General features: G+C 40.6%; 1 protein-coding gene across 1 annotated transcript in view; it reads right to left on the minus strand.

Moving 5' to 3' along the window:
* The window catches only part of uif (sushi, von Willebrand factor type A, EGF and pentraxin domain-containing protein uif), a 135557-nt gene that overhangs the window by 20044 nt on the left and 90536 nt on the right, over positions 1 to 24977 (minus strand). Inside the window, exons 30-47 of the mRNA XM_075690397.1 lie at positions 24611 to 24830; positions 23495 to 23706; positions 22070 to 22337; positions 20300 to 20458; positions 19798 to 19968; positions 18247 to 18411; positions 17769 to 17963; positions 14425 to 14700; positions 13470 to 13858; positions 12673 to 12846; positions 12159 to 12352; positions 11601 to 11977; positions 10887 to 11052; positions 9320 to 9571; positions 8231 to 8431; positions 4260 to 4504; positions 3179 to 3274; positions 2562 to 2774 (exon numbers count right to left, since the gene is read on the minus strand). Of these exons, the coding sequence (XP_075546512.1) occupies positions 2562 to 2774; positions 3179 to 3274; positions 4260 to 4504; positions 8231 to 8431; positions 9320 to 9571; positions 10887 to 11052; positions 11601 to 11977; positions 12159 to 12352; positions 12673 to 12846; positions 13470 to 13858; positions 14425 to 14700; positions 17769 to 17963; positions 18247 to 18411; positions 19798 to 19968; positions 20300 to 20458; positions 22070 to 22337; positions 23495 to 23706; positions 24611 to 24830 (3973 nt within the window). The remainder of the gene's footprint in view (positions 1 to 2561; positions 2775 to 3178; positions 3275 to 4259; positions 4505 to 8230; positions 8432 to 9319; positions 9572 to 10886; positions 11053 to 11600; positions 11978 to 12158; positions 12353 to 12672; positions 12847 to 13469; positions 13859 to 14424; positions 14701 to 17768; positions 17964 to 18246; positions 18412 to 19797; positions 19969 to 20299; positions 20459 to 22069; positions 22338 to 23494; positions 23707 to 24610; positions 24831 to 24977) is intronic.

Below are 24977 nucleotides of genomic sequence, written 5' to 3' on the forward strand. Positions count from 1 at the left end.
TCTGTGTGACGACGATGTCCCATGATTACTGAACCATGAGAGTCAGATGATGTAATGACCGCGTCTGCACCATGACAGTATGACAACAAGTGCATGACGACGACTTTATGACAATGATGATTGCATGACAATAGCAAGAGGACAATGGGGCGACGACGACTGTATGATGACAGTGGTGTAACAATGACTTTATCATGAAGCCTGTATGATGACATTGGCGTGACAACAATGGCATGATTCATGACGACATGATAAATGCGGTCTGACAATGGATGCATGATAGTGACTGTCTGACAATGACGGCATGACAGCAGCGACACAATCACGATTGAATGACAACAGTATGATTATAATAGAATGACAAAGAAAGACTGGCGTCGATGGAGCGACGAAGGCGGTATTGATGATGATGGTATGACAACATTGAGGTGATGTTACTGGAGTGATGACAATGATGAAATGACGGGGGAAGACGATGGCATAATTACGATGGCATAATTACGATGGCATGACGTGGGCCCAATGACAAAGATGAAATGACGATGATGCAAAAACCACGATGGCTTTATGACCACAAACGCATACCTTGTCGCCCAAACTATTAGACAACTTAGGCCACTGGGGGCAGCTAGAAGGCGTGACAACTACGACATGGTGAGAGTAAGATAACAAAGCCGGAATAACAATGGAATGACCATGACGGCATCACAACCTGGAGCACATACCCAATGGCCCATGCAAGCAGTGGCGTAGCTAGGTCGTCTGGCACCCGGGGCCCTTAGCTCTTCTGTCACCCCCCCCCCCCCCCCCGGGTGTAGTCGAGGAAGACGAGGATATCGACAATTTTCGGGTGTTTTCAGACGTATATGACACCCCCCCCCCCCCCCTACTGGCCCCGTGCACCCGGGGCCCACAGCCCCCCGGCCCCCCCTGTTGCTACGCCACTGCATGCAAGTAGACAGCTTGGGCAACTGGGTCAGCATAAGAGAGAGATAGAGAGTGTGTGTGTGTTTGTGTGGATAAATGGATGGATCGATCTATAGAAAGATTGACTGATTGATTGATTTTTGAGATATGCTCAAGACAGCTGAAGTAGGCAAAGAATGCTATTTGTATTAAAGTATAGCTGAAATTGTATGTTTTTCAACAGCTGTTTAACAGCAGTACACCCAATGATTTGAATTTTAAAATTAATTGATTAATGTTCAAATTTGAAAGGCTATTAGGTTTCTTTCTATTTTTCAATTTTGTTTGGCTTGTTAACAACCTGCATAACTGTGGGAAAGATAATGTGCTTAATTTCTGTGATGTTCAAGAGTAAATGAGTAGCAGTTAGGACCTAAACAGAGAGAGTGTAAGAGTGGGGTTGATGATTAATATGCAGAAGACAAAGATAATGATGAATAGCCAGGCAAGGGAACAAGAGTTCAGGATAGCTAGTCAGCCTCTAGAGTCTGTGAAGGAGTATGTTTACCTAGGTCAACTAATCACAGGGAACCCTGATCATGAGAAGGAAATTCATAGAAGAATAAAAATGGGTTGGATTGCATACGGCAGACATTGTCAGCTCCTCACTGGAAGCTTACCATTATCACTGAAAAGGAAGGTGTACAATCAGTGCATTTTACCAGTGCTGACATATGGGAAAGAGTCTTGGAGACTGACAAAGAAGCTTGAGAACAAGTTAAGGACCGCGCAAAGAGCGATGGAACGGAGATTGCTAGGCATAACGTTAAGAGACAGAAAGAGAGCGGTTTAGAGCAGAGAGCAAACAGGTATAGACAATATTCTGATTGACATCAAGAGATAAAAATGGAGCTGGGCAGGTCATGTAATGCGCCGGTTAGATAACCGTTGAACCATTAGGGTTACAGAATGGGTCCCAAGAGAAGGGAAACACAGTCAAGGACAGCAGAAGACTAGGTGGAACGATGAAATTAGGAAATTCGCGGGTGCTAGTTGGAATCGGTTGGCGCAGGACAGGGGTAATTGGAGATCGCAGGGAGAGTCCTTCGTCCTGCAGTGGACATAAAACAGTCTGATGATGATGATGATGAGCTAGTCATTTTGAAAGGTCATTTAAATAATAGAAGTAGAGGCAAAACTAAATTAAGTACACCATTGAATCCTATTAATTATTATTGGTCAATGGCCTTGAAGTATAATTTATCAGCTTTGGAGTGTTGTAAAGGTGTGTCTTGAGACCTGTAGTTATGAAAGTAACAACCCACAGAGTCGTGCAGCCTGCCAGTACTGGTCATTCACTGAAGCAACTTGTTCAAACTTCCTTCCAAGTAGCTTTACTGAGTATCCTGGTCACCTTTGCTTTTAAACTGACATCTTAGTGCTATAAGAACAACATCTGTTTCATGATACAGTCATTGTTACACCACTGTCATCATTGAAGACTTATGATGACAACAAATGTGTGCACTGACATCCATCCTGCCTTTTCAGCAAAGTCTCAGAAAGAATCCTGACACTCACCTACTCTTAATGTACACGAACTTTTTTTATCAGGTGGCTTTAAGAGTTTATAGGGCATTTAAAGAAGATCTCACGTGAGCAGGCAGGGAAGACAAGCTGGTCCCTGGGGTTGTCTGAAGGGCGCCAAAATCCTTCTGCACCGCAGACATAGAACTCTGGGATGCGTTGGGAGAACTCTTGGCCATCCTCGCAACTGATGGTGCACATTTTGAAACGACTTCCAGGACCCCAGTCAGAGCAGTGGCGTTGGCCACCAAGTGGAGGTGCAGGCAAGGGGCAGAATTCACCTACAAGAGGTATTTCAGTTTTTTATTTATTTATTTTTCTCACTATGACAGCTGTTGCGCACACCAAGTCAAGCATATTGAGGAGTGGATAACTGGGTGAGCCTGTAAAAATTTATGTTGGGCAGCTTGATTTATCATCTACTTTGAGCTGTCCTCAATATCATGTATGCTGTTATTGCAGCACAATTAAGAGACTGTAGTCATGCTATTTATGGTCCTTTATTTATATAACATTAATTTCACTACTTGGATATTTTGAGCTATATTCTCTATTTCCTTATGGTTTAAGGTCGTATGGTGTTACTGTATCCTATTTATGCATTTTAACGCCTGGTAGTACTGTAAAAAATGCTGTGGTTCAGAAAAGCCTAGCCAAGTAAAAGGAAATGTTTAGACAGCCTTACTGAGCACATGTATCCTGAAGTCACATTGGGCAGCATTCCCAGCCTCATCCAAAGCCACATATGACAAGTCATAGGTTCCTTTCATAAATGCTTGACCTGGAAGGAAAAAGGGGCTTGTTACAAGAAACAATGCGTTCTATATCTTCAATCTGTTCTCTTCATTTTAAATGTATATTTAATGCCACACTAAGAAAGTTCTTTGTCTAAATGCACAATTAAATAGAAATGCTCTTTCTGAGAAATGCTACATCGGTGTGGATAAAATTTATTGTGTCAAAAAAAGCAAGGCATTATGGCATGTGTCAGAAGTAGGATTTTTACCATTAAGCATTTAAGAAAGCCGTGAGACTTGAAATTATGAAAATCTTAACAGCACTGCATCTTTGTAACAGTTGCATTTATTCTATTAAATGCGGGCAGAATTGAAGCCATGAGCTACACCACATGTCAAGCTGTGTTTCATGATCATAAGATTTGTCAACTATTTTAAGAGACTGATGTGTATTGTATTTTAAGACATAAGTTTTTTGTGTTTTTAATGCACTGATACACAGATGTTATTTTTTGGAGCACTGGTCTATGTTCTTGTTGTCAAGCTAGTGCTGTCGAGTTAAAGCTCTTGTTTTGAGAACACCCCAATTGTGCAATTTAGGAAAGGTAGAAACCAATTTTCTACTGAGGCTTACTTCTGCAAGTCACTAAAATCTAATAAAAAAAATGAATGCAATGAGTTTTATTTCTATCAGTGAAGCAGGTTATTTTGATAGCAAAGCTAGAGGTCCAACTTCATTATGGATAAGTTTCAGTGCAAACCTTTGTTTAGTTTTCGATATATTAAATCCACTTCTGTTAACTTGAACTTCAGATAAGACATATTTATAAAGGTATATCATGTTTGTCTTAAGGGGAGGCTACTATATTAAGATTGTTAAATGGAATCAGAGTAAGAATAACAGTGCAAGCTTCCAACTGGTGACTGCTGTACCACCTAGGGGACCAAATGAAAGCAATCAATGCACACTAAAAACTGCATAGAGTGAAGCACAAATTTTAATGTATGAAAGAAGTTCAGAATGCATACCTGTCCTAACGCCATTACGCTCATGTATGCGTATAGAACCATAGTCATCAGAGAACTGGGGCTCTTCCCACTGGAGCACCACAGAACTGTTAGGCGTGACCACCCACATGTCTGGAGGGCAGTAGATTGTCTTTGGTGGTGTCTTGTCTTGGTGCCGGACACGACACTCATCGCCTGTGAAGCCCACACCACACACTCGCTGCCCACACTTTCCTGGACCCTGCCTCTCTACTGTACCATCCACCCTGTGCAACATGAAGAAAGAATGATTGAGCACACCTTTTTTATAAATCTATGCATATGCATTACTGTCCCATAAGATTACAAGCATCCTAAAAGAAACACATCACAACACAGACAATTGGCAGGTTGTCATTCTCCTAACTCGGATTTCCAGTTGTTCTAATTTAAACCCTGTAAACCAAAGCCAAAAGCAAGATGATGTAGAGTATGGTACATAGGCAAGACTGGCACTAGCATTTAGTTTGAAGTTTGAAGTGTATTTCTTTCTTCTTTACAGAAAGAGGAAACAAGAGCTAAAGGCCATATGGCCTGACAGGGGCTCTTGCTCCTAAGCGCGTTCGGCTTACATGATGATTCAATGTACGAAAAAAGCAAATATAACAAGAACGAGCAAGTAGCATAGCTGCACTTTAGTACAACTATGTGCAACACCTACATTTGTTCATAACGAGAACTTTATGCGTATGCTTGTCAGCTAGACTGTTGTTTCAGAGAAAGTGAACATAACATACAGCTGCACTCTAGATGTTAGTCTTCTTGCAATTCACAATAATGTTTACTGTGGGTGCTATAACTCTTTTTTTCTTTATACATGCATGACATTCACTGTACTAAAAGGAGAGAAAAAGGAAACCGGAAGCGCCACAGCCAGCAGACATGATGGTGACCCATGAAAGATTTGTCATGCTTATGCTTATAATGTTGCTATTTTTTGAACATAAAAACTGCTTTGGCCACTGAAAATCACAGCTTAGTGTCAGCTTCTTTTATATCCTAAATACATACTGTTATATCTCATTCACTGCATACTTTCGCTGTTCTAATCTACAAGCATGAAGATGGGGGTGCATACCAGTTGTCTGGAAGATTGCATGCCATGTAGAATGTGTACAGTTCTCTTGGCACACAAGTGAATGACAGGTCTTGTTAACAAGCACATGGTGTATGAGGTATGGCTGTTCGTCTCTCCTCAATGTTTATTTGCAGTGATGTTTTTTTCCCCACTGCACAACATTTATTCGAATCTAAGCACCCAGTTATTTTCATAGCCATGATGACGAAAATGTGTGTGCATGTCTGTGTTTGTGGTAGGGACAGTGCTGCCAATTTTAAAGAAATTTCTCTAGATCTAGTGATTGTAAGCATTGTTTAAGGAAGTTTTTCCAAATCTAGGGAAATTGTGAACTATGACATTGAAATGATGAAACTGCTGATGTGACAGCATGTTTTGATTTCAGTGACTGCAAATTACTTTCGCATTATCATGCAAACTATGACTTGATCCTACTGCAGCACAATGAACATATCTCGCCAAGTAAATGATGGGGTGTGGATGCTCAGGGTTCTTTAAAGTACTGCTGCTGAGATTTTGTCGTTCGTATGTCTAGCTAGGCTGTCGATGTCTGTGCACTCAGAATGAGATACTTATCTTTAACCGATGAAACAAATGTATGATAGAACACCAAACGAAGCAGCACAGGCAAATCTAGGCATAAGCAGACATATATGCCTAGTGCTGAGCACTACATTGTGGTTGTGGTGCTAAAAAGCAGACGTTGTGAACATATACTAAAATTTTCCGGGGACCGTCCATAGGCAGAGCAACCTTGGACAGCGTTCCAGTGGTTATGTGTTTGGGCAAGCTTCGCTTCAAAGGAATGATAAACATATGGCTCGAATTGTTCGTGCTTCACTGCAAATTATGTGTAAGTGTGGTGGTGCTATGTCAGTACACAGCATTCAAAAAAAAATTATTCACATGATCTACATTGGTGTCCTGAAGTGGCACACTGTTTTGACGCTGTCACATTGTGTAAGGGAGGTTCAGCATTCATCTTTCTTACATTTCGAGTGAAGCTTCATGTAATCTTGGCACTATGGTCTATGGGAAGAACAACTTCGGACAACAAGAAAGTACGTATGTGCTGGCATCTTTCTCTGTGACTATGGCTTCAAGCAGCACACAAACTTGCATTACAACATCATTTCAGCTTGAGTCTAGTGACTTCATTATTTTAATATTTTGAAACAAGTTTAGACATAAATTTAATATATCAATTGCTTGCTGTGTCTATTTGATACCACAAACAAAAAAGTAATTGTTACAGAAATTATACAACATTTCTGTTAATTCGATACAGTTATTTCAATCTTTTGGTTAATTCGATCTGGACCGAAGGTCCCGGCCGGCGCTCATACATTTCTATATGGGTCCAAACTTCCGTTATTTTGATCTCAAAATTGGCCGTCGCGGGGAATTCGAACTTGACTTGTCAGCTTCACTGCAGTACAGCCGTGTTAAGCGTATGAAGAATAGAAAGGGGCCACTGTCACGGGACATATTACACGTTTCCGGTGACAGCACGAGCACCTAGACGCCTAATAAGCATACTGACAGCCACTCAGAGCTATTTCTGACGTATCTGTGGTGATTTCAGCCCTTGTTTCGCATGTGTGTTTCGTGTAGAAGATTATTAACGGGGCCTGGAACGTGTTCTATATGTGCCGTGCACCGGAAAGCTTAGAAAAATCATCTGTGTTCTGATGAAGAAAGTGAAAAAAAAAAAATGTGGTAAAACAAAGAAAAGAAAAGTTGAGGGGACGTATAAAGCCAAAAAAAAGAGCAGGGGTCTTTCTAAAACTCTGAAAGCCTTTCAGTAAATTTATTAGGCATCTCGGTGCTCATACTGTGACTGTAGACGGTGCATGTGCGTCTGCAAATTAAGGACACGTGCTATGCCCCGTAACAGTAGCCCCTTTTCCCGCTTGGTACGTTTCATCGCATAACAAGTGTGCTGTGGCAAAACTAACTTTAAAGGCAAATACTGCCACGTGAATTAACTGCGTGTTTTAGCGTCCCCCCAGCCTTTCGCTCAATTCGACCCACCAGATAATTCAACCAATTTTGTCGGTCCCATCAGAATAGAATTAGCATAAGTTGACTGTATTAACAAAATTAAGAACTACATTGTGCAAACATCTAGGGAAGTCTAGGGATTTTTAATCCAAGTTAGGAAAAAACTGGCGTCGCATCTTGGCAGCACTGGGTAAGGGAAGGATGGAGGCGGCGAGGGTGGAGTGCTTAGCTTTGAGGCAAATGAAACGATATTACAAATCACAACCAAGAAATACAATTTTCTTATGGATAACACCAAAAATAAAGAGGCCAAATTCATTTCAAGTGAAAGAAAGAAAGTATATGTCTGCTAAGTAAATTACAGCACACCTTTGGAGCATTCATATATAATTATTCACTTCCACTGTCACTTGACACAAAGTCCTTTGTGCTGCTGCCCGAGCTGCTGCACCTGCTTCCACAGCAAATCATCTTTTTGTTCCATTGAGCCTTTTTGTAACACTGCACTTTTTTAAAGACTTCACCATGAGATAAATTTGAACACAGACAGCCTATATTCAAGAACAAAGGGGATGATGACAATTATGCACTTCTTTTTTTTTTTGCAGACTAATCACTTCTGAGAAATGATGAAAGGGGGGGGTGGGGGTTACTCTTAAGAAAATATGATATAAATCTGTTATAGAATGAAGCATAAGCAGAGAAGTAGTTCTTTGGAACTTGTTAATACCTATACATATATTGACTTGACTTTAGAGTGGTGTGCTGAGTGCCATTTACTTATATATATTCAACATTAGGAATGCTCTGCCATTAGCCAGCTAATCATGTTGTGAAGGCCACAAAAGAGCAATGCAGCTGTACCACTAACCTGTCATAGCCAGTCCACCTGAGGAGCAGTCCATCAAATAGAACTGGAGCATTTTTGCAGCTTCGGAATTGGTGGGGTATTTCAGATGTGAAATCCAGTGGTCGATCCCAAATGTTGACTCTGCTGATGCGACCGTGGAAGCCACTGTTTGCAGTGGCCTTGTTTTCCTCATTTAGTGGTGCACCCAGGCTGACCCAGCCACTGAATAGAACATGAAAAGGAGTGTGAAGCTGAATTTAGGAATGGTGACACATTGCACACAGACACCTGTGAAAGGCTAGTAATGTTATGACAGCATATTGTGTAGCTCATGGCTGGCTTTTTGATGCTTTCTTTTGTTGGTTCCAGCTAAACTTAGTACTGTGAATATGTGCTATATCGTATTTAGCTCTTCACTTGGCTCCTCCACACCCTTGCACTTTCTGAGAGGTTGTCAAACTTAATTAATAAATATGTTTAAACAAATAATTTTAGCTTAGCTGATTAACTTTCAGTTAAATCTGTTAACATTAGATTACTCTAGCACAGTGATAAAAAAGTGCATATTCATTACAAACATTTAATATAATGTAAAATTTGAATTTATAGTTATTTTTATCATGTTTGTAATTGAATGTGTTTGTAACAATTTGTATTAGTTATGATAATTGTTTTTTTTATTAAATGGAAACTGCTACATCTGCTGCTACAGTGAGGCAAAAACCTTAGTCAGGAGGATTATGTCCTCCTTCTGTCTTGCCTTGCAAGAAAACCTTGTAATTGCTCAAATGAAATGAGGTATATCACTAAACTTGTGGTTTGTAACACATGCACTGCACATGGCTGAACTTCACAGCACAAATAAATTTACTTCTTATCTAAAGTCCACAATTTTATCGCTGTTCCCTCTTCTTAAAAACTTTATATATAGAAAGTTATGTGGATTTGTTTACTATTTTTCTCCATATGTATCTGACGTACCTGAACAAAATACATCAAGAGAAAAAAGGGGGCAGTGGAGGGAGGGAAGCCACAAATAGTTTTAAAGGAATGTTTCAACCAGTATGTGACATCTTTCAAGAAGCATAGCCTCTGCGAAGCACTACGTACAAGTCTGGTAGTTGTTCTTGATGTATGTAGCCAGTGACCATTCCAGCCACAGCTGTGTCAGTGATGAGTGTCAAGGTGCCATGGTTGCCATCCCAAATGACGACGATGTGATGCCACTGACCATCATTCACAGGGACATTGTCTAAGTAAGGAATGTAAATGTCTGATGTCAGGTCAGGAAACAGTGACACCATGACACCTGTGTCGTCAGCCATGACAAGCTTGCGCTTTCCAATAGGCAGGTAAGGAGACCTGAGAAATAAGGAAATGGAAATGTAGACAGGGCAACTGTATAACACATTATTTTCTTAAAGGGACACTAGGGAAAAATGAAGTCAGATTAGATTGACAAAGCATTCTTGCAAAGCTCTATGTTCATTAATTTTGTGATGAGAGCTTGATTACTTCACACCAAAATCCGAGTGCCGATACGCCAATATGGCGGCACAAATTTCATATCTGTTCATATTTTGACCATTTTGGCACAGTAAAAGCTTTAAAGACTTCCCAAGTTCTGTCTTTGGCTCCTTTAGAATACAATGTAGTCAATGTTTATAGATAAAAAATTAGCCAGGCCTGAGCAGATACCGTCAAAATCCATGACATCATGGGGATCTGGTGCGGGAACTTGATGGCGTTGTCGCTACTGTCTTTCGTTTTTACACCTTTTGTGGCTTATCGAGCCTGCTCTCACAGTAAGGGTAGCTTTTTTGGTATTGTGTAAGCGTAATTTAGTAATACAGCTCAACGCTTTTTTTTAGTGTCACTTTAAGAACATTTCAAAAATCAAAGCTAGCAACCTTCTTCTAGCTTTGACTGGTCCCAAGTAATATGTGAAAGCTGTCACAGAAGTCTTCTTGCATGGTGATCTCACTTATGTGATTAAAAAGTTCACAAGAAATCCGCAAGGTGGAGAGAGCTTTACAATGGGAAAATTTTTTATTGACCTAGTTGCGGCAGAATGGGTTGGGTTGAAGTTTGGTTGCTCGATAAGCAAGCTCAGTTTTTTTGTGGGGGGAGGAAGGATTTTCTTGATTAACAGCATTACAAAAGTCAAGACTCAGCAGAGAGAATGCATTTCATGTCCTATGTTCCCTGTGCTTTATCTTGGTCTATGTGGTTCAGTGCTAACAATGGATTGTTACCATCTCACTCGATTTGATATTCTTTATGATTTTATTTGCATGCTTGAATACTGTCTAACCATTGTGCTCATGCCATCTGTCTTATACTGTGTCTGCTTAAAGGCCATTCAGTGAGTGACTGGAATTGCTTATAGGCCGCATAGTGAGTATTCTATAGCATGGGCAGTACTACAAAGGCATAGAAAATAAGAGCTCTTCTTCACTTGTGTACTGGTAGTATTATTCAAGGTTGACCGCTTAGCCTTGAAGCAATAGCAGCTTCAAGCAAAATGGTGTTTAAATTTTGGCACTGGGCTACTTGATAGCTTGATAGCTGCCGTAAAAGCACTTTCACAGTCAGTCCCCTTAGTTGACGGCACATTTGCGCTTAAAGCACAGAAGGAAAGCATAAAACAGATATGGATGCCGAATCTTGAACTCACTCCACACTGTAAAGAGTTAGAAAGGTTCCAATAGAGCTTGGTGTGTTGTACTGGATCCACATGGCAATGGTCAAGCTTTTCGAGCCCAGTTCAAAGGGTGTTGCCAAGGCAGCACTCGAGGATCGGCTTTCATCATTGATGTACAGGTCATAGTCAATGTTGATGGCTGCAAGACAAGATGCATTTAACATCTAGCTAATTATATCTATATGTCAATGTTTAAAGAAAAAGAGATTACTGTTTTGTGCTATCATAAGCACTCAATTTTTTTAGTAATCTAATGTGCACAAGACCTTGCTGAATACATTTTACCCACTGTTTACAGGCTGGCATGTATAAATGTAACAATATATGAATGAGACAGAAGTTCAAAGGCAGATGCAAACTTGAAATCATTAGGAGTAGTCAACTACTCCTAATGTAGACTACTCCTTATCATGACGATATATGAGTGGCTGTAATGCTTGGCCAAAAGTATGAAGGTAACAAATATTTGCATCACCAGTAACTTAACATTAAACTCTGTTGCACTATGAAAAAACTTACAGGCACTTCAGAACTTTTTTTCAATAGCCTCTACCCCACTAGATCATAAAAGTGCACTGACATGTAATTGATATTGTAGAGCTATGGTTCTGCTGCAAAGGCACACACTAAAAACTGCAATGCAACTACAGATAGTGCATACGAGTTAAAAGAACGAATTGTGCTCACGTTTGCGGCAGTCTTCTCCTGTTAAATTGAAGGGGCACTTGCAGTAGAAGCCACTAGTAAGGTCAATGCATGTGGCACTTGGAGGACACGAAGATGGTGTGCAGTCCTGCACATCGGACTCGCAGTGCGGCCCTGTGAAGCCCTGTGCACAGGTGCATTGAAATGTGCCAGCTACTTCATTGCATGTGGCACCATTGCGGCACACGTCAGAACAGGCCTTGTGCTCATACTGGCAACCATCACCACTGTAACCTTGTGGGCATGTACAGTTGAGGCCACTGCCATAGTCGCGACAAGTTCCCCCATGAGTGCATGGGTTCCCAATGCATCGTTGCGGGGATGTCTGACAGCGCTTGCCATCTGTGCCTGATGGGCAGCTGTAACAATATACAAAAAGAAAAAAATATCATGTTGCTATGTGTTTTCCAGAGCTGGCAGAAATGGGCTTAACTACTTCTGTTTCTATGAGCAAGCATATTTCAAAACTAATAAACCCCCTTGTTTACCAAATTAGTGGACGTGCATTCCGTAATGTGTGAATAAAAAGATCATGCTTACACACAGAAGTAGTCTTCAAACAAGTCTATACAGTGTGCGTCATTCAAGCACGGATCCGATGCACAGCCTCCTACATCAATTTCACAGTGTTCGCCAGTCCAGCCAGGTGGGCAGAAGCATTTGAAGCCGTTGATTGCATCTGTGCACTTGCCATCATTCAGACATGGGTTGGATTCACATTCATTGATGTTGACCTACAAGGTATTGTATTTGTAAGGTCTTTTAAGACAATTAAAAAAGGATAAAGCAGTAAAAATGCAATGAAAATATGAATATTGTTTTCTTTAATGTTAGTCTTAGTATGGCCACTACTAAATTCTTTATAAATTAACCTTATACAGTTACTAAGATAGAAATGTTTTGGTGGCACTGTGAGATATTTTATTTCAAAAATAAGATGTCAAGAATATTTGGCTTGCATGTTACATGCTTTAAATTTCAATTCTTAAGAATGTTTTCTGTGTGTGTACATTATCAACACACTGAAACATGTGAAGTCAAATTGTTTGTATACCTCACACAGTTCTCCTGTGTAGCCTGGGTTGCAGATGCATTTATAAGCATTGTCACTGTCCACACATCGCTCAGTTCCTGTTGGATAACAGGGGCTACTGATGCATTCATCCACTTCTGCTTCACACTGAAGGCCAACATAACCTGGCCTACACTGACAGATGAAACCTTCAATCTGAAAAGAAAATACCAGTTTATTTTTTACACCAAATAATGCTGTCATGTAACGCACAGAATTAAGATGCTGTGGCACTGTGATACAAGTGCATGAAATTACATTTTTACATTATTGCCAAGATTCTTTTTTTCCATCTAAACGAGATGCAAGACATGAGCAGAAGTATTTTACTTTTTTATCATTAAAATTTCATTGAAATATATGTGTAAAAATAAAGGTTTATGTCCATATCATGGATACTGTAACTTGAACATCACAAATAGTGGGATAGAACATAGTTAATATAACTGTTGAGACATGCAGGATTATTTTAGATATCAGAATTTTTCTGAGTAAACTACAGTGCAAGCAATGACTTTTGGCAAGGATTCAACAGAATTTTGTCTGGTCATTACTAGCAACAAAACTCAGCACTGTCACTGAACAGTGTGCAAAATAGATTAATGTTTCGAGATCTGATCCCTTGTTCAGGCTGCCTTGTATATTGCTGTCTTTATTAAGGGAGCTATTTATTTGCTAATAATGTATGGCTTAGCGTCCGAGTTTAAATCTTACAATAATTGATAGGATTTTTTTTGTGTGTGCATTTCAAGGGCTCTTGTCATAAATCTAAAACTCACCTGGTCAAAGCAAGTGCCACCATTCTGGCAGGGTGAAGACTCGCAATCGTCGATGGTATGCTGGCATCTGGATCCAGTGTAGCCCGTGTCACACTGGCAACGGAACTCATTGATACCATCAATGCAGACACCATTGTTAACACATGGGTTGGAGCGGCAGTCATCAATGTTGCGTTCGCAAGTCTGGCCTTCCCAGCCAGGATGACATATGCACTCACTATAGAAGAGGCGGTCAATGCATGTGCCGTGCACGCAAGGGTCAACATTGCACAGTTCCACTTTCTGGTGGCATCGTTTCCCTGTGAAGCCAGCAGGGCAGTCACAAACAAAATCGTTGACCAGGTCTGTGCAGTTGGCTCCCAGGAGGCATGGATTCTCTGCACAGTCATCTGGAAAGGAAATTGAGCAATACTTTATGTTGTGGGTAACACATCTGAGGGTTTCATTCCCCTTCACAGCTGTTCAGCAATGCTGTTTGTCTATTTATTGGGAGTACAACATGGTATTACCAGAACTAATTACTTTTGTCTCTTTGCATCTTCCATGTACGTTACAACTACATTTATGAGTCTGGTGTAAGGTTGTAAAACATGCATGAAGGTACTGTCTATGTCGAAAGTTTGGCCGGTATATTTGTAACCATAATTGTGTCAGGGCTGTGTACAGCTGCCTCTATGACACACCTTTTGCTCACAAGTTACAGAGATATAAAGGCATAGTTCTCTCGCTTTAGAGCTTTGTGCCTTATGTAATACAAAGGCACCATGGCACAACCCAGGGGCCGCTCTGACCATGCCTGCAGCGACCTTTAAACTTCTAGCATAGATGGTAAGAACCACCATGAAAGCACATTGTAAACATAATAAATAGACACCATCCATGAAATGGGTTGGTATCACTGTTAGCCAGAGTTATTAGGTGTAGAAGTGCATGAAAGGCTCACTATGGCACTTACCAATGTTGATCTGGCAGGTGGGGCCACTCCATCCAAGCGGACACTGGCACTTGTAACGTCCTTGTTGCAGGGGCACACAGAGACCTCCATTGGCACAAGGACTGTCACCAACTGTACAGGGATTGACAGTGATATTGCACGTGGGGCCCTCATAGCCTGAGCGGCAAAGGCAGTTTACGGTCCCCTGGCCTGGTAGGTCTTGGCACATTGCACGTTCTGGGCATGTGCTGTTCAAGCAGTCACTTTGCTCCTCCTGACACTGCAAGCCACTGTAACCTGCATGTGGTTTTCAAGAGCATAATTAACAGTGATGCCGCTTCCTCGTTTGCAATTTTTCTCGGCCATAAATACATTGGAGGACCCTTGTCTATGAATATTATAAATGGAAATTCAAGTGCCAGGGACCAGGAGCATTATTACCAACATGGGTGCTGCAACTAAACTATGGCCATGAGTAGTACTGATGTAAAAAGAGAAATTTGAGGAAGTTTGCGTTATTTCATTCTACAGCAAAGTTGTTATTACACCTAGACGCAGTGAGGAATGTCCACTTCACATGGCAAAGAAATTCCCTGAGAAAATCACTGGAACTAGCGCAATGAAATTTGGAAGGGATGTTGGGTTTGTCAAGGGGATATGTATAAGCAAAGTTAGAAGTGTGCGAGGTAATTAGGTGCATTCATAGAAATTCCCAAAGCTATGTGCCCTTTTGGAACTTTTGACAGCGTGTCACTTGAGGACTACCTGGCATATCTAACTTGGTTGAAAGTATGTCTTGGCAGGAACATGCTGGAAAATTTTTAAGTTACAGTTATACTCAAGGCACTATAGAACACTTTCAAACTGCCATTGGAGCCTTTAAAATGCTCCTTCAAGTGGTGAAATAAATTTCAGAATTTTTGGCAAACGGCTAAACATCTCTGATTGAAATTTTGCACACATATACAGGAGGCCCCCTGCTCTTAGTGTCTAGCCGCTGAAAATACCTAAGTTCACAAGTGTTGATTATTGTATGCAGTCATGCAATTAACACTGCCAATGCTAGTGCAACAGCTGTGGTTCACCACAGCGAAGTGCACTGGTGAGGAGTGTGCACAAGGGCAGCAAGAAAGTTTAACCAGAATTAGAAAGGCACCTTTGCTAAGAAAACATTCCAAGGCTATAACAAGGAGCCAGTTGGATGCCGTGGCCTTTTTGTCTTGAATTGTGCTGAGCTAGAACTTGGGTAGCAATTTTTTCAAGTGTGCACAAATTGTGCAAGGGTTTTCCACTTTATTTTTGTATGCTGCTGTTTCAGGGCAACACTGGTTCATTAAACACTGTTTATACAAGTCAGGAACTGTGTTGCACACTTGGTTTTAGACTAGCTTCTATAGTTGCAATTCTTCAGTGCAAGAGATAGCAAGAAATTAAATAAGCTACAATCTGGAACAAAAAGTTGTTGGCCTATTCCATATACGGAGATGGGGGGCATTCATAAAACACCATTTAAATGGTGTCAGTGCACACATTTTATTCTATGTCTTCTAGTGGCTCATGACTCCCACACCTCTGTGCATCAAGGCACTTGTTACACTTGTTGACTTATGCAGTCATAGAAAGCTATGTTTATTGAAGTCATCACTATGTTGCACAGACACTGAAGACGTTGCTGGTGAGACTGGTATCTCAGTCATTGGTCTCCACAGAACTTTCAACTTTCTGTCTGCACAGTGAATACACAATTATGTGGACACCAAACCTGTCCGCGTGTGCATACCAATTTGCTCTTGCCTCTAAGATACGTGCACAGTTGACAACATGTGCAGCGACTGCACTATGCACGCTTTATACCTCACACAAATTGCCAAGTGCTGAACTTGGATAATATCTCAGTGGTTAGCATCTCTGGAAGGACTGACTGTTGGGCTAGTTGGTCTATCATGTTGACTGGAAAGCTTAATGATACAATTTATTAGTGCAAAAATTTGAATTAAAGACGACAAGGGAACAACATATACATTTCCTTGTCATCTCCCGTTCAAGTTTTCATGCAAATAAGTTGTATAAGATTTCCAACTAGCCCAATCTCTCATGCTGGAAAACTTATTGCAAAAGATATTTTGACTCAGATAAACGGAACTGCCGAGGTCAAACAAACATGGACGAAATAATTTTTTCTCATCCGTTCCCTATGTCTGTGTTCAAATATATTGCTCTGAGTTTTCCGGTTAGGATGCGACTACACCTGGTCACAGTGGCACTGGTGTGCAAAGCTTTATTTTTCTTCACCATATTGTGAATGCTTTGCTTGAGTTAGGTTTTATTGAATTTCCTTTGGATTTTACTGACTTCATATTCTTATTGGATTTACAGTGGCTTTTCTGGATTGTAGATTCCCCCTCTGGAAGCACACACATTGGGGCAAAGTAGCGTTCTATGCCTAAAATGTAAAGATATATTGTATTTTAATTTCATGAGTTGCATTACTTGTCTAGCATAGTGATGAGTCACAAGTGATACAGTGACCCTTACAAGCTTGATGCTGAGCTGATTTGCATGCTATAGATGTGCTAGGCTACGCCAACCTCAACAAAGTGGCAGCTTCTGCCTTTTGAGGAAGTCTTTGTCAAAGTCAGGTAAAATGCTTTTTCCAGATTTCCTGCATTGTGCTGTAATGCACTAGTGGGAATTGTGTCTGTACCTCCTTTGTTTTGCTGCATATTTTATCGCAACAAAAAGTGCTATCACTACAATAATCACAATGCACTAATATGAATCGGGTACTATCCACTAAAATCATAAAAGCTGCGTGATGTGTTTACATACTGCCGTGACAGGCAGGCACAAAGTGCTCACATTCAGTATCTTGCAAGTATTGTAGAACCTTGTTGATGCATTCAGAAAAAAGAAAGGAAATTTGAGGAACCATGTACTATCTGAATTATATTTCAAAATAGGGAATTTTCAGTGCTCACAGTCACAGTCATGAAAACCTATAAAGTTGTATGAATTAAGTTACATTAACACAATTATACTATAGATAGCATGTCATTAAGATGCCTAAGTATTACGCATGGTATTGTGAAAATGAGGCACATCTGTACATACTGCATAAGTTTAGGGAGTCAGTTGTCACATTCATTCCAGTTCTACATCATATTTGTAACGTGCTCTTGGGGCCAGCAGTGGTTTAGGGTCCATGGGTGGCCAAAGGCACGTTCAAACAGAACACTGAGCCCAGACAGGAACTGCCTCTATTTCAGACATACAATGCACAGAATGTAAACTGTGTTGTCGGCTCTCACTCCTGTCAGTACTGGTCACACAAGCATTCATTAATACATACAGGCAGTGATACTTACCTTGAGGACACTTGCATCTGTATCCCTGTGGCTGGTCAATACACGTGCCCCCATTGTAGCAAGGCATGCTGTTACACTCATTCATGTCAGTCTCACAGAACTGTCCTGTGAAGCCTGCTGGACAGTAGCAGACAGCGTCGTGGTTCTGAGCGACACACAAGCCACCATTCTGACAGATGCTTGGGTTGCAGTGTACTGAACAGAAAAAAGAAAGAAAGGGGAGCGCATGCTTAATTCCCAACCGTGCTGTAATAATGGCAATAATTTACAATCCTTCACAAATGCTTCAAGCCTTCCGAGAGCTTCCAATGGGCCAAAAAAACTATTTTAAATGAAATGCCATTTGCAAGAATAATGCCCTAATTGAAGAAAATGAATACAGCTACGCATGCACATATACACTGCTATTCTGGAGTCTTTTGAGCTGCTACTGAATTGAAAAGGAAGAGAAGTTGTAATAGTAAACATGCTCACACACCAGGTGAGCAGGCCTCTGGACTAAGTGCCCCTGGCCTGGCCGTCTTCTGGTTGGGGGCACACTTGACACAACTGGTCTGACCATCCTGGGGCTGGTAGAAGTTTATAGGGCACGGTGAGCAGGGCTCCAGACCAGTCTCAGAATATGTGCCTGGAGGGCAGCGTGCTGCAGGAAGAGGATGAGCCAAGTTGTGAAGTGGCACCAAGTAAGAGAGATGAATAGCTAAGTGGCTTGCATATGATTGGGGACTATGAAATTACTGAGAAGCTTTTTTTGAATTACTGTGATGTTAGCTAGATTATGGTGGTTGCAAAATTCATATTTTTTTCTACATCTGCACAACAATTCTAGTGACCAACCGTCATGTTACAGGTTATTTGTAGCAGTATCTTGAATTGAACTAGTTGGTCACATTGCAAAAGCATTTAGTGGCAGGTGCTATAAGATGGGAACAGGGTACACACAACAGCATGGGCACCATTAAATGCTTTTGCAAGTTTGTGTTTTATAGCACAGCTTCCTGAAAAATGTTTTTTTTTTTTTGCATCAGTTTGTGAGCATCGGTCCAGGTGATAGTTTGCTGCACGTCAGTGGCTGTACCCACTAGTGGAGTCAAACAGCGGTTTTTGCTTGACTGCAATAATAGAAGCAATTTCCATTGAAATAATTTTACTTATTGGAAAGATACTGGTTAAAATGTACACTTTTCTTGAAGATATTCTCATTTCTATGCTTTTAGTTGAAATATCATACCTAGGCATTGCATGTTTACATGAAAGAAAGATAAAGGCAAAATTTAAAGCATGAGACAGAAAAAAAAGGTAATCTAATGGAGTCACACTGTTGTGCTTCATCACACACCATTTGACACAGGCACTTGCCACCACTGGAACTCGGTCAGACAAACGAGACATGCCTTTTGTTGTATACTGCATACATCTCATATTCAACAAAAGTATCACAAGAGACACATTTTCTCATATCTGAACACATGCATGATATTAAAATGTGCTTTTCTCATAATGCAGAATGGGTTGGCTTTTATATCTTGTGTACAGTTCTTTTTTTTTCACACATAAAATTGCAATATCATAACAAAACATTGCATCCGATTGTTCTCAATGTGTATAGAGTGCAGGTATCTATTTTCACTTGCAACATCTCTGATAAATATTTATTTAAAAAAATGTATTTCCTTCAGAGGGAATCAGGAGTGTAAGTGTTCAGACGGTTTGAACTTATCAAGAAGCAAAAGCGGCATGATAAACAACAACATATTACCATATAAAAAGCAATGTCATGAAATGCTAGTGCTTTCTAATGTACACCACATAAAACAAATTATAGAAATCGTAATTCTGGAAAGAAATAAAGTCTACAACAAATGGCAGTTCTGGAAAGAGCAAGCAAACTTATCTTATCAAATAATGTCTTGTGATACTAGCTTTATTCGAATAAAAATATTTTTTTTGGCACATTTTCTCACAAGAGTGTGCCAAAATGATTCTTCTTAATATTCTAGGATAAAAGGCATATACAATGCTCTCTCACGTTTGCATGATTTGAGAGAGTCCGCCCCTGGTGTGTAAGTGAAGGTGTTGGCTGGACACCGCTGGCATTCCTTGAAGCCATCAATTGGAGGGGTGCCAGCAAAGGTGTTTGATGGACATTGTAAGCAAGGTACCAAGCCCGTTGGAGAATATGTTCCAAATCCACAGACAGCTGTAAAAACCAAAAGTAAACACATGTTAAAAGCAGTGATCTTGATGCATTCCTACAATCCTGCTGCCAGTTGTTTTGTAAGAGTTATGGTTTACCAGCATGATATAGTATTCTTCACAAATTTCAGTCAGCCAGGAATGTAGATTAATGAGCAATGAGTATTATGTGGCATATCATATTCATGGTTAATACCTTGGCTCTTATACTGCAAAACCAATTCTAACCTACATTCGAATAAAAAACAGATTGCCTTTTCTTCAGTGATTGCTTTTTCTTCTGTGCAACTCGGTGTGCAATTGTACAACTAAAGTGACATGTAAAAACAACTTACGAATGCATTCAGTGAGGCTCTTGCTGCCCTCATCACGAGTGTGTGTCCCCACAGGACAGTGCTTGCAAGAAGACTGCCGCGTCAGGTCTTGGTAGAAGCCCTTACTGCAGAAAGTGCACCTTTCATCCTTGGAGGCAAACGTTCCAGCAGGGCAGTGCACTGCATGCCCAAAGGAAGCAAAGTTGAGCTGTGGTGCACTACAGCCACATGAAGAGAAACAACACCTGACAGAATAGGCAAGCAAGGTGCAGTAGCTGTTGTGCAGCGTTTGTTTTTAAAGGACGGAAGCAGATGCAAAGTTCTTATTTTCTTTCTATCTTTCTTTTTTTTTTCCCCTTTAATAAGTAGCTATTGACTCAGAATGAGAAATGAGCAAATCATGGTGCAGGACCTCAATTGCTCCGACACTCAACAAATAATTATGTAGTAATTTAATTGTGAATAGTTCCACTTTTTAATGACAGGAGTGCTGAGGCCTTTGTGACATCGTGAGAGTGCCATGTGAACACAGCTGAGGAGCATGTGGAGGCAGGTGCCTCAGTTTCAGACTTCATGCATGCCATGTGCTGTGTGAGCTCATCACCATCATTTCCTACCGATGTTACACAAGCTCATCTACGTCTCAGCGTCTTTATGTCAGCAAGCACTTTTATATCGTGCTGATGTCTATGTCACAAGGTGCTACACATTTAAAGCGGTCGCCTCTAGAGTTGTTAAAGTCAAAATAAATTATGTTGTTAGCTATGTTCAGCATAGGGATCATCCGTCACCTAGGGGAGGCACAGCAGCACATTGCATCAGTGCTGCCAATGGCCTGTCCAGTGTTACATTGCATGTTAGCTCGCCGTGCACTACCTTCGCTAGTTGCATATTTTCCAAGCATGCTCGCAGCTGATGCATTCACAATTGCATTCATGCCATGTTGACAAAGCATGTGCTTTAAGAGCTGAAAAGAATTGCAACAGAGAAATTGTGCAAAATAATTCATGTATTACACATCTCTCAAAATAAATTGAATGTATGCTTTGAATATAGTGTGCTGTGAGGTTAACATCTACGGGTAGCTACTTATTTCCACCAAAGACATGAATATAGATCTTTGACACAGCACTCCATTAGTCTACACTAATCCGGGGGGGGGGGGGGGGGGGAGGGGGGGGTGTTCTTAAGTGTTCCTTTAAAACACTATTCATTTCAAAATTTGTGACCTATCTATGAATGCAAATGGAATATAAGCATACTTCGGCATTTCTACTGAATTATCCAGTGCCAGTATTAACTAAGACAAACTTCCATCTGGCAAGTGTTCTATCCTCTTGAAAAAATGCAAGGTGGGCCTTTGTTTCAGAGATGAAAAAGAGCGCCAGCAAGGTCAACTATTTACTTTACCTGTTCTTGCTTCAGTTGTGTACTGCCCCATACTGGTATAATTGTGGTTTCTGGTAAATATATTGATCACTTTAACTGATTAATAATTGGATTCCCAACTGCATTGCAGTGCTTGTCTTTTGTCAGCCCAATCGCAAGCATATAGAAATTTTGCCTTAAGCCAATTCACTATGCTTAATCCAGTAGAAAATTTTAGTTGGGATAAACCTATGTGTGTGTGTACATGTGGGTATATGTGCTTAGGAATCTCAGGCTATGTTGTTGTACTTCACTCAGTGCCCTAGAGGTGAGTATGAGCAAGAAAATTGTGTGGTGTTGAGAAATAATTAATGTCAAAGAAATTGAAGTTAAAATTGCATATAAAATTAGAGGCACACTCACAGCAGCGAGGTACTTGTCCACTGACATCCTGGTTGAGAACTTCTCCTGCCTCACAGTTGAATCCCCTGTCAACTGTTGACCGAATGGCCTGGATTGTGGGGCACTGGCCTCCCACATTCTGAGCACTGATGTTGAGAATGGGCTCAATGACTGCAGACGTGCTGGGAACACTTAGGTCAAAGATCAGCCCCAGTGTTGAGCCACAGAGATCATACAGCAAGCGCTGACGAACTACAGGCACGATTCGCAGGGTGTAGCCAATGGTAATCTGCACATAAGGAGCAAAAGAAAAAGGCTACAGAGACACAAGGCAGAGCACAATGTATAGTCATTTTCATCTTGAAAGAACTCTTGAATGTTTTTTTTTAATTCCATCAAAGACTTGGATTTTATAAAACATGTAGCAATTACCATAAGAGCTATATATTTTGTCTGAAGAAGACAAACACTGGAACATGCACAAAAGTTTCTGAACTTCCATTTCTTTTTCTCAGCTTCCACTCTGCTATGGTAGTTCCTTTTGCACCACAGGAAGTGTCAAAGGTTGCATTAAGAAGAGAGGCAAATAGTCTGATGAAACAGGTTCCAAACATTTTGTACTGTGAATATCACTGGAACTTGAGTTGTTTTTAAGGCATTAGCCATATTCTGTAAGCTTTTTCTGGCACTCACATATGGAAGCGCTGGAATAGGCAGTGAATGAGGGGACCATGTAGAAGAACAAAGAAAGATGAATGCAAAGTGATTCTCCTGGGAGTCGCACAAAATCCGACTACACAGCTGACACCACTGCCCCTTTGGGTCAGCAACTCCCTGAAGTAATTTGCTAAAGGAGGTGCCAACATTTACAGTACAGCCACCAATGTTTTCCCTTGGTGTAAAAAGCTTTTATATTGATTTTTTATTTGACTGTTCTGCATTAGCATTCCCCCTCTTCCTTGTGTGCAACACTGTGCCTCAAGAAAATAGCATTTACTGTTGTCAATTTTGATGCAGGAATGCTGCATTTACAATTACTGCGCATTTGTGTGTGCAGCCTTCAATGGGCATAGACCGAAGTGCCCCTCCCTCTTATAGTAAAAGTCCAATTGAAAGTTTGCAAAGAGAGTTGAAGAAATTGCTAAAGAAATCGTTGGAGTGATGTGTGTTGCTTCTCAACAACTTAGTGTTGTGTATATATAATTGATTGTGAAGCACAGGAAAGCCCAATAGAGCTTCTGGAAATGGCAGATGTCACAGGATTGAATCATCCATGAAATTTGTTCTTTGCAGAAATTTCCCCATGATAGTAACATGCACACTTTAGCATCGTTTTGTAATAATGATCCTTGACAAAGATATAAAGCTTTCTTGAAGTGCTCACAGGTGTTATAAGTTGGAAAGAACATTTCTTAAGCTAGGCAAGATGTTATTGAGGGCACGCACCTCATTTTCGCCTCGTGTTCTGATGCTGGTGTTATGAAATGAGATATCCATTTGTACATTGATGGCAGAACACCGTTCTGAGAGAAGCCGGTTGAGGGAACTGTAGTAAGTCGACACATAGCTGACATAGTGGTTCAAGCAGACAGCTGACAGTGCACCACCTGCCCGATACTCCACCGAGGCTATGACATCATAGGCTGCCTGGTTGGTGTCTGGAAGCGAAAAAAAAAAAGAGAGAAAAAGAAAGATACAAGCTTTAATTTTTTAGATGACCAGGCTCCTAGTCATTCTTATGCACTGACCCACCACGGTAGCTTAGTGGCTACGGTGTTGCGCTGCTGTGCTCAAGGTTATGGGCTTGATCACAGCCGTGGCAGCCACATTTCAGTGGGGGTGGAATGCAAAAATGCTCATCTACATTGCATTAGGTGCACGTTGAAAAACCCCAGGTGGTGAAGATTAATCTGGAGCACACACTACTGCATTACTTATATAAGATCATGGTTTTGCCACATTTAAAACCCAAAATTTATTTTAATTTTTTAAAAATTCTTATGCATTGCAAGTTGGATTTTCTTTCCTGCAATGTTCACATGTGTACTTCTCTACCGACTTAGTTCACAGCAAACGTGTGCTTGAGAGTTAATCTGATATATTGCGATTACAACAACATTATTGTTGCAACAGCATTTCTTTACAGTTGTATACTCCTGTGCTGTTGGGTAGAAAGTGTGTGTTACAAAAAAAAAATCTATTTGCACAGGTCAATTTATAACTGAAATGCAAGATTAATTTTTGCTAAAGAATACTTTCTTCAGTTGTGGCAAAACACTAAATTTAGAATGAAACAATCACTATTTCTGAAAACTGCAGTTTCATGGATTCTTTCTTGTTTTTTTTTTTTTGCAAGAAGTTTCCTTGCATATTTCAGAATTATTTTTTGTTGCAATATGATTTACTAGTGTGTGTGTGTGTGTCAGAAAGAAACCTGACATCACTTAAGAGCAAAACTATATCCAGTAACTTCGCTTCATGTAACTAAAGAGTTTAAACATAATTAGCTACATATATTCGCTTGAACCCTCACAAAGGAAAGCTTAAGTATGAACACATTACCTTCAGGCACACAGTCAGGAATGATTGAACTTGGCTTCCACTGTTCCTTGTTGGCACATTCATATGTTTTGGCTTGTTCCCCATCTGTGAATTTGAATCCACTGTTGCATGTGGCCAGGCACCGGTAGCCTGTGTTCTCCTCGTTTGGCAAGCAGTTGACAACTCCATTTGCAGGTGGAGCGAGAGACCAAGCTACACAGGTGGTTGCTTGCACCGACACCTGAACAAGGTTGAAACAGAGAAAAAAACAATTTCAATGTGCAGTTTTTACACTATTTAAAAAGACCATTTGCTCAATTATGAATTGAGTGTTTTGAACAAAACATCCTACCCTATTGTTGCCTTATGTCAATTTTTTTTTACTTGC

Source organism: Dermacentor variabilis, chromosome 1, assembly GCF_050947875.1.
Source record: "Dermacentor variabilis isolate Ectoservices chromosome 1, ASM5094787v1, whole genome shotgun sequence".
Taxonomy (NCBI): Eukaryota; Metazoa; Arthropoda; class Arachnida; order Ixodida; family Ixodidae; genus Dermacentor; species Dermacentor variabilis.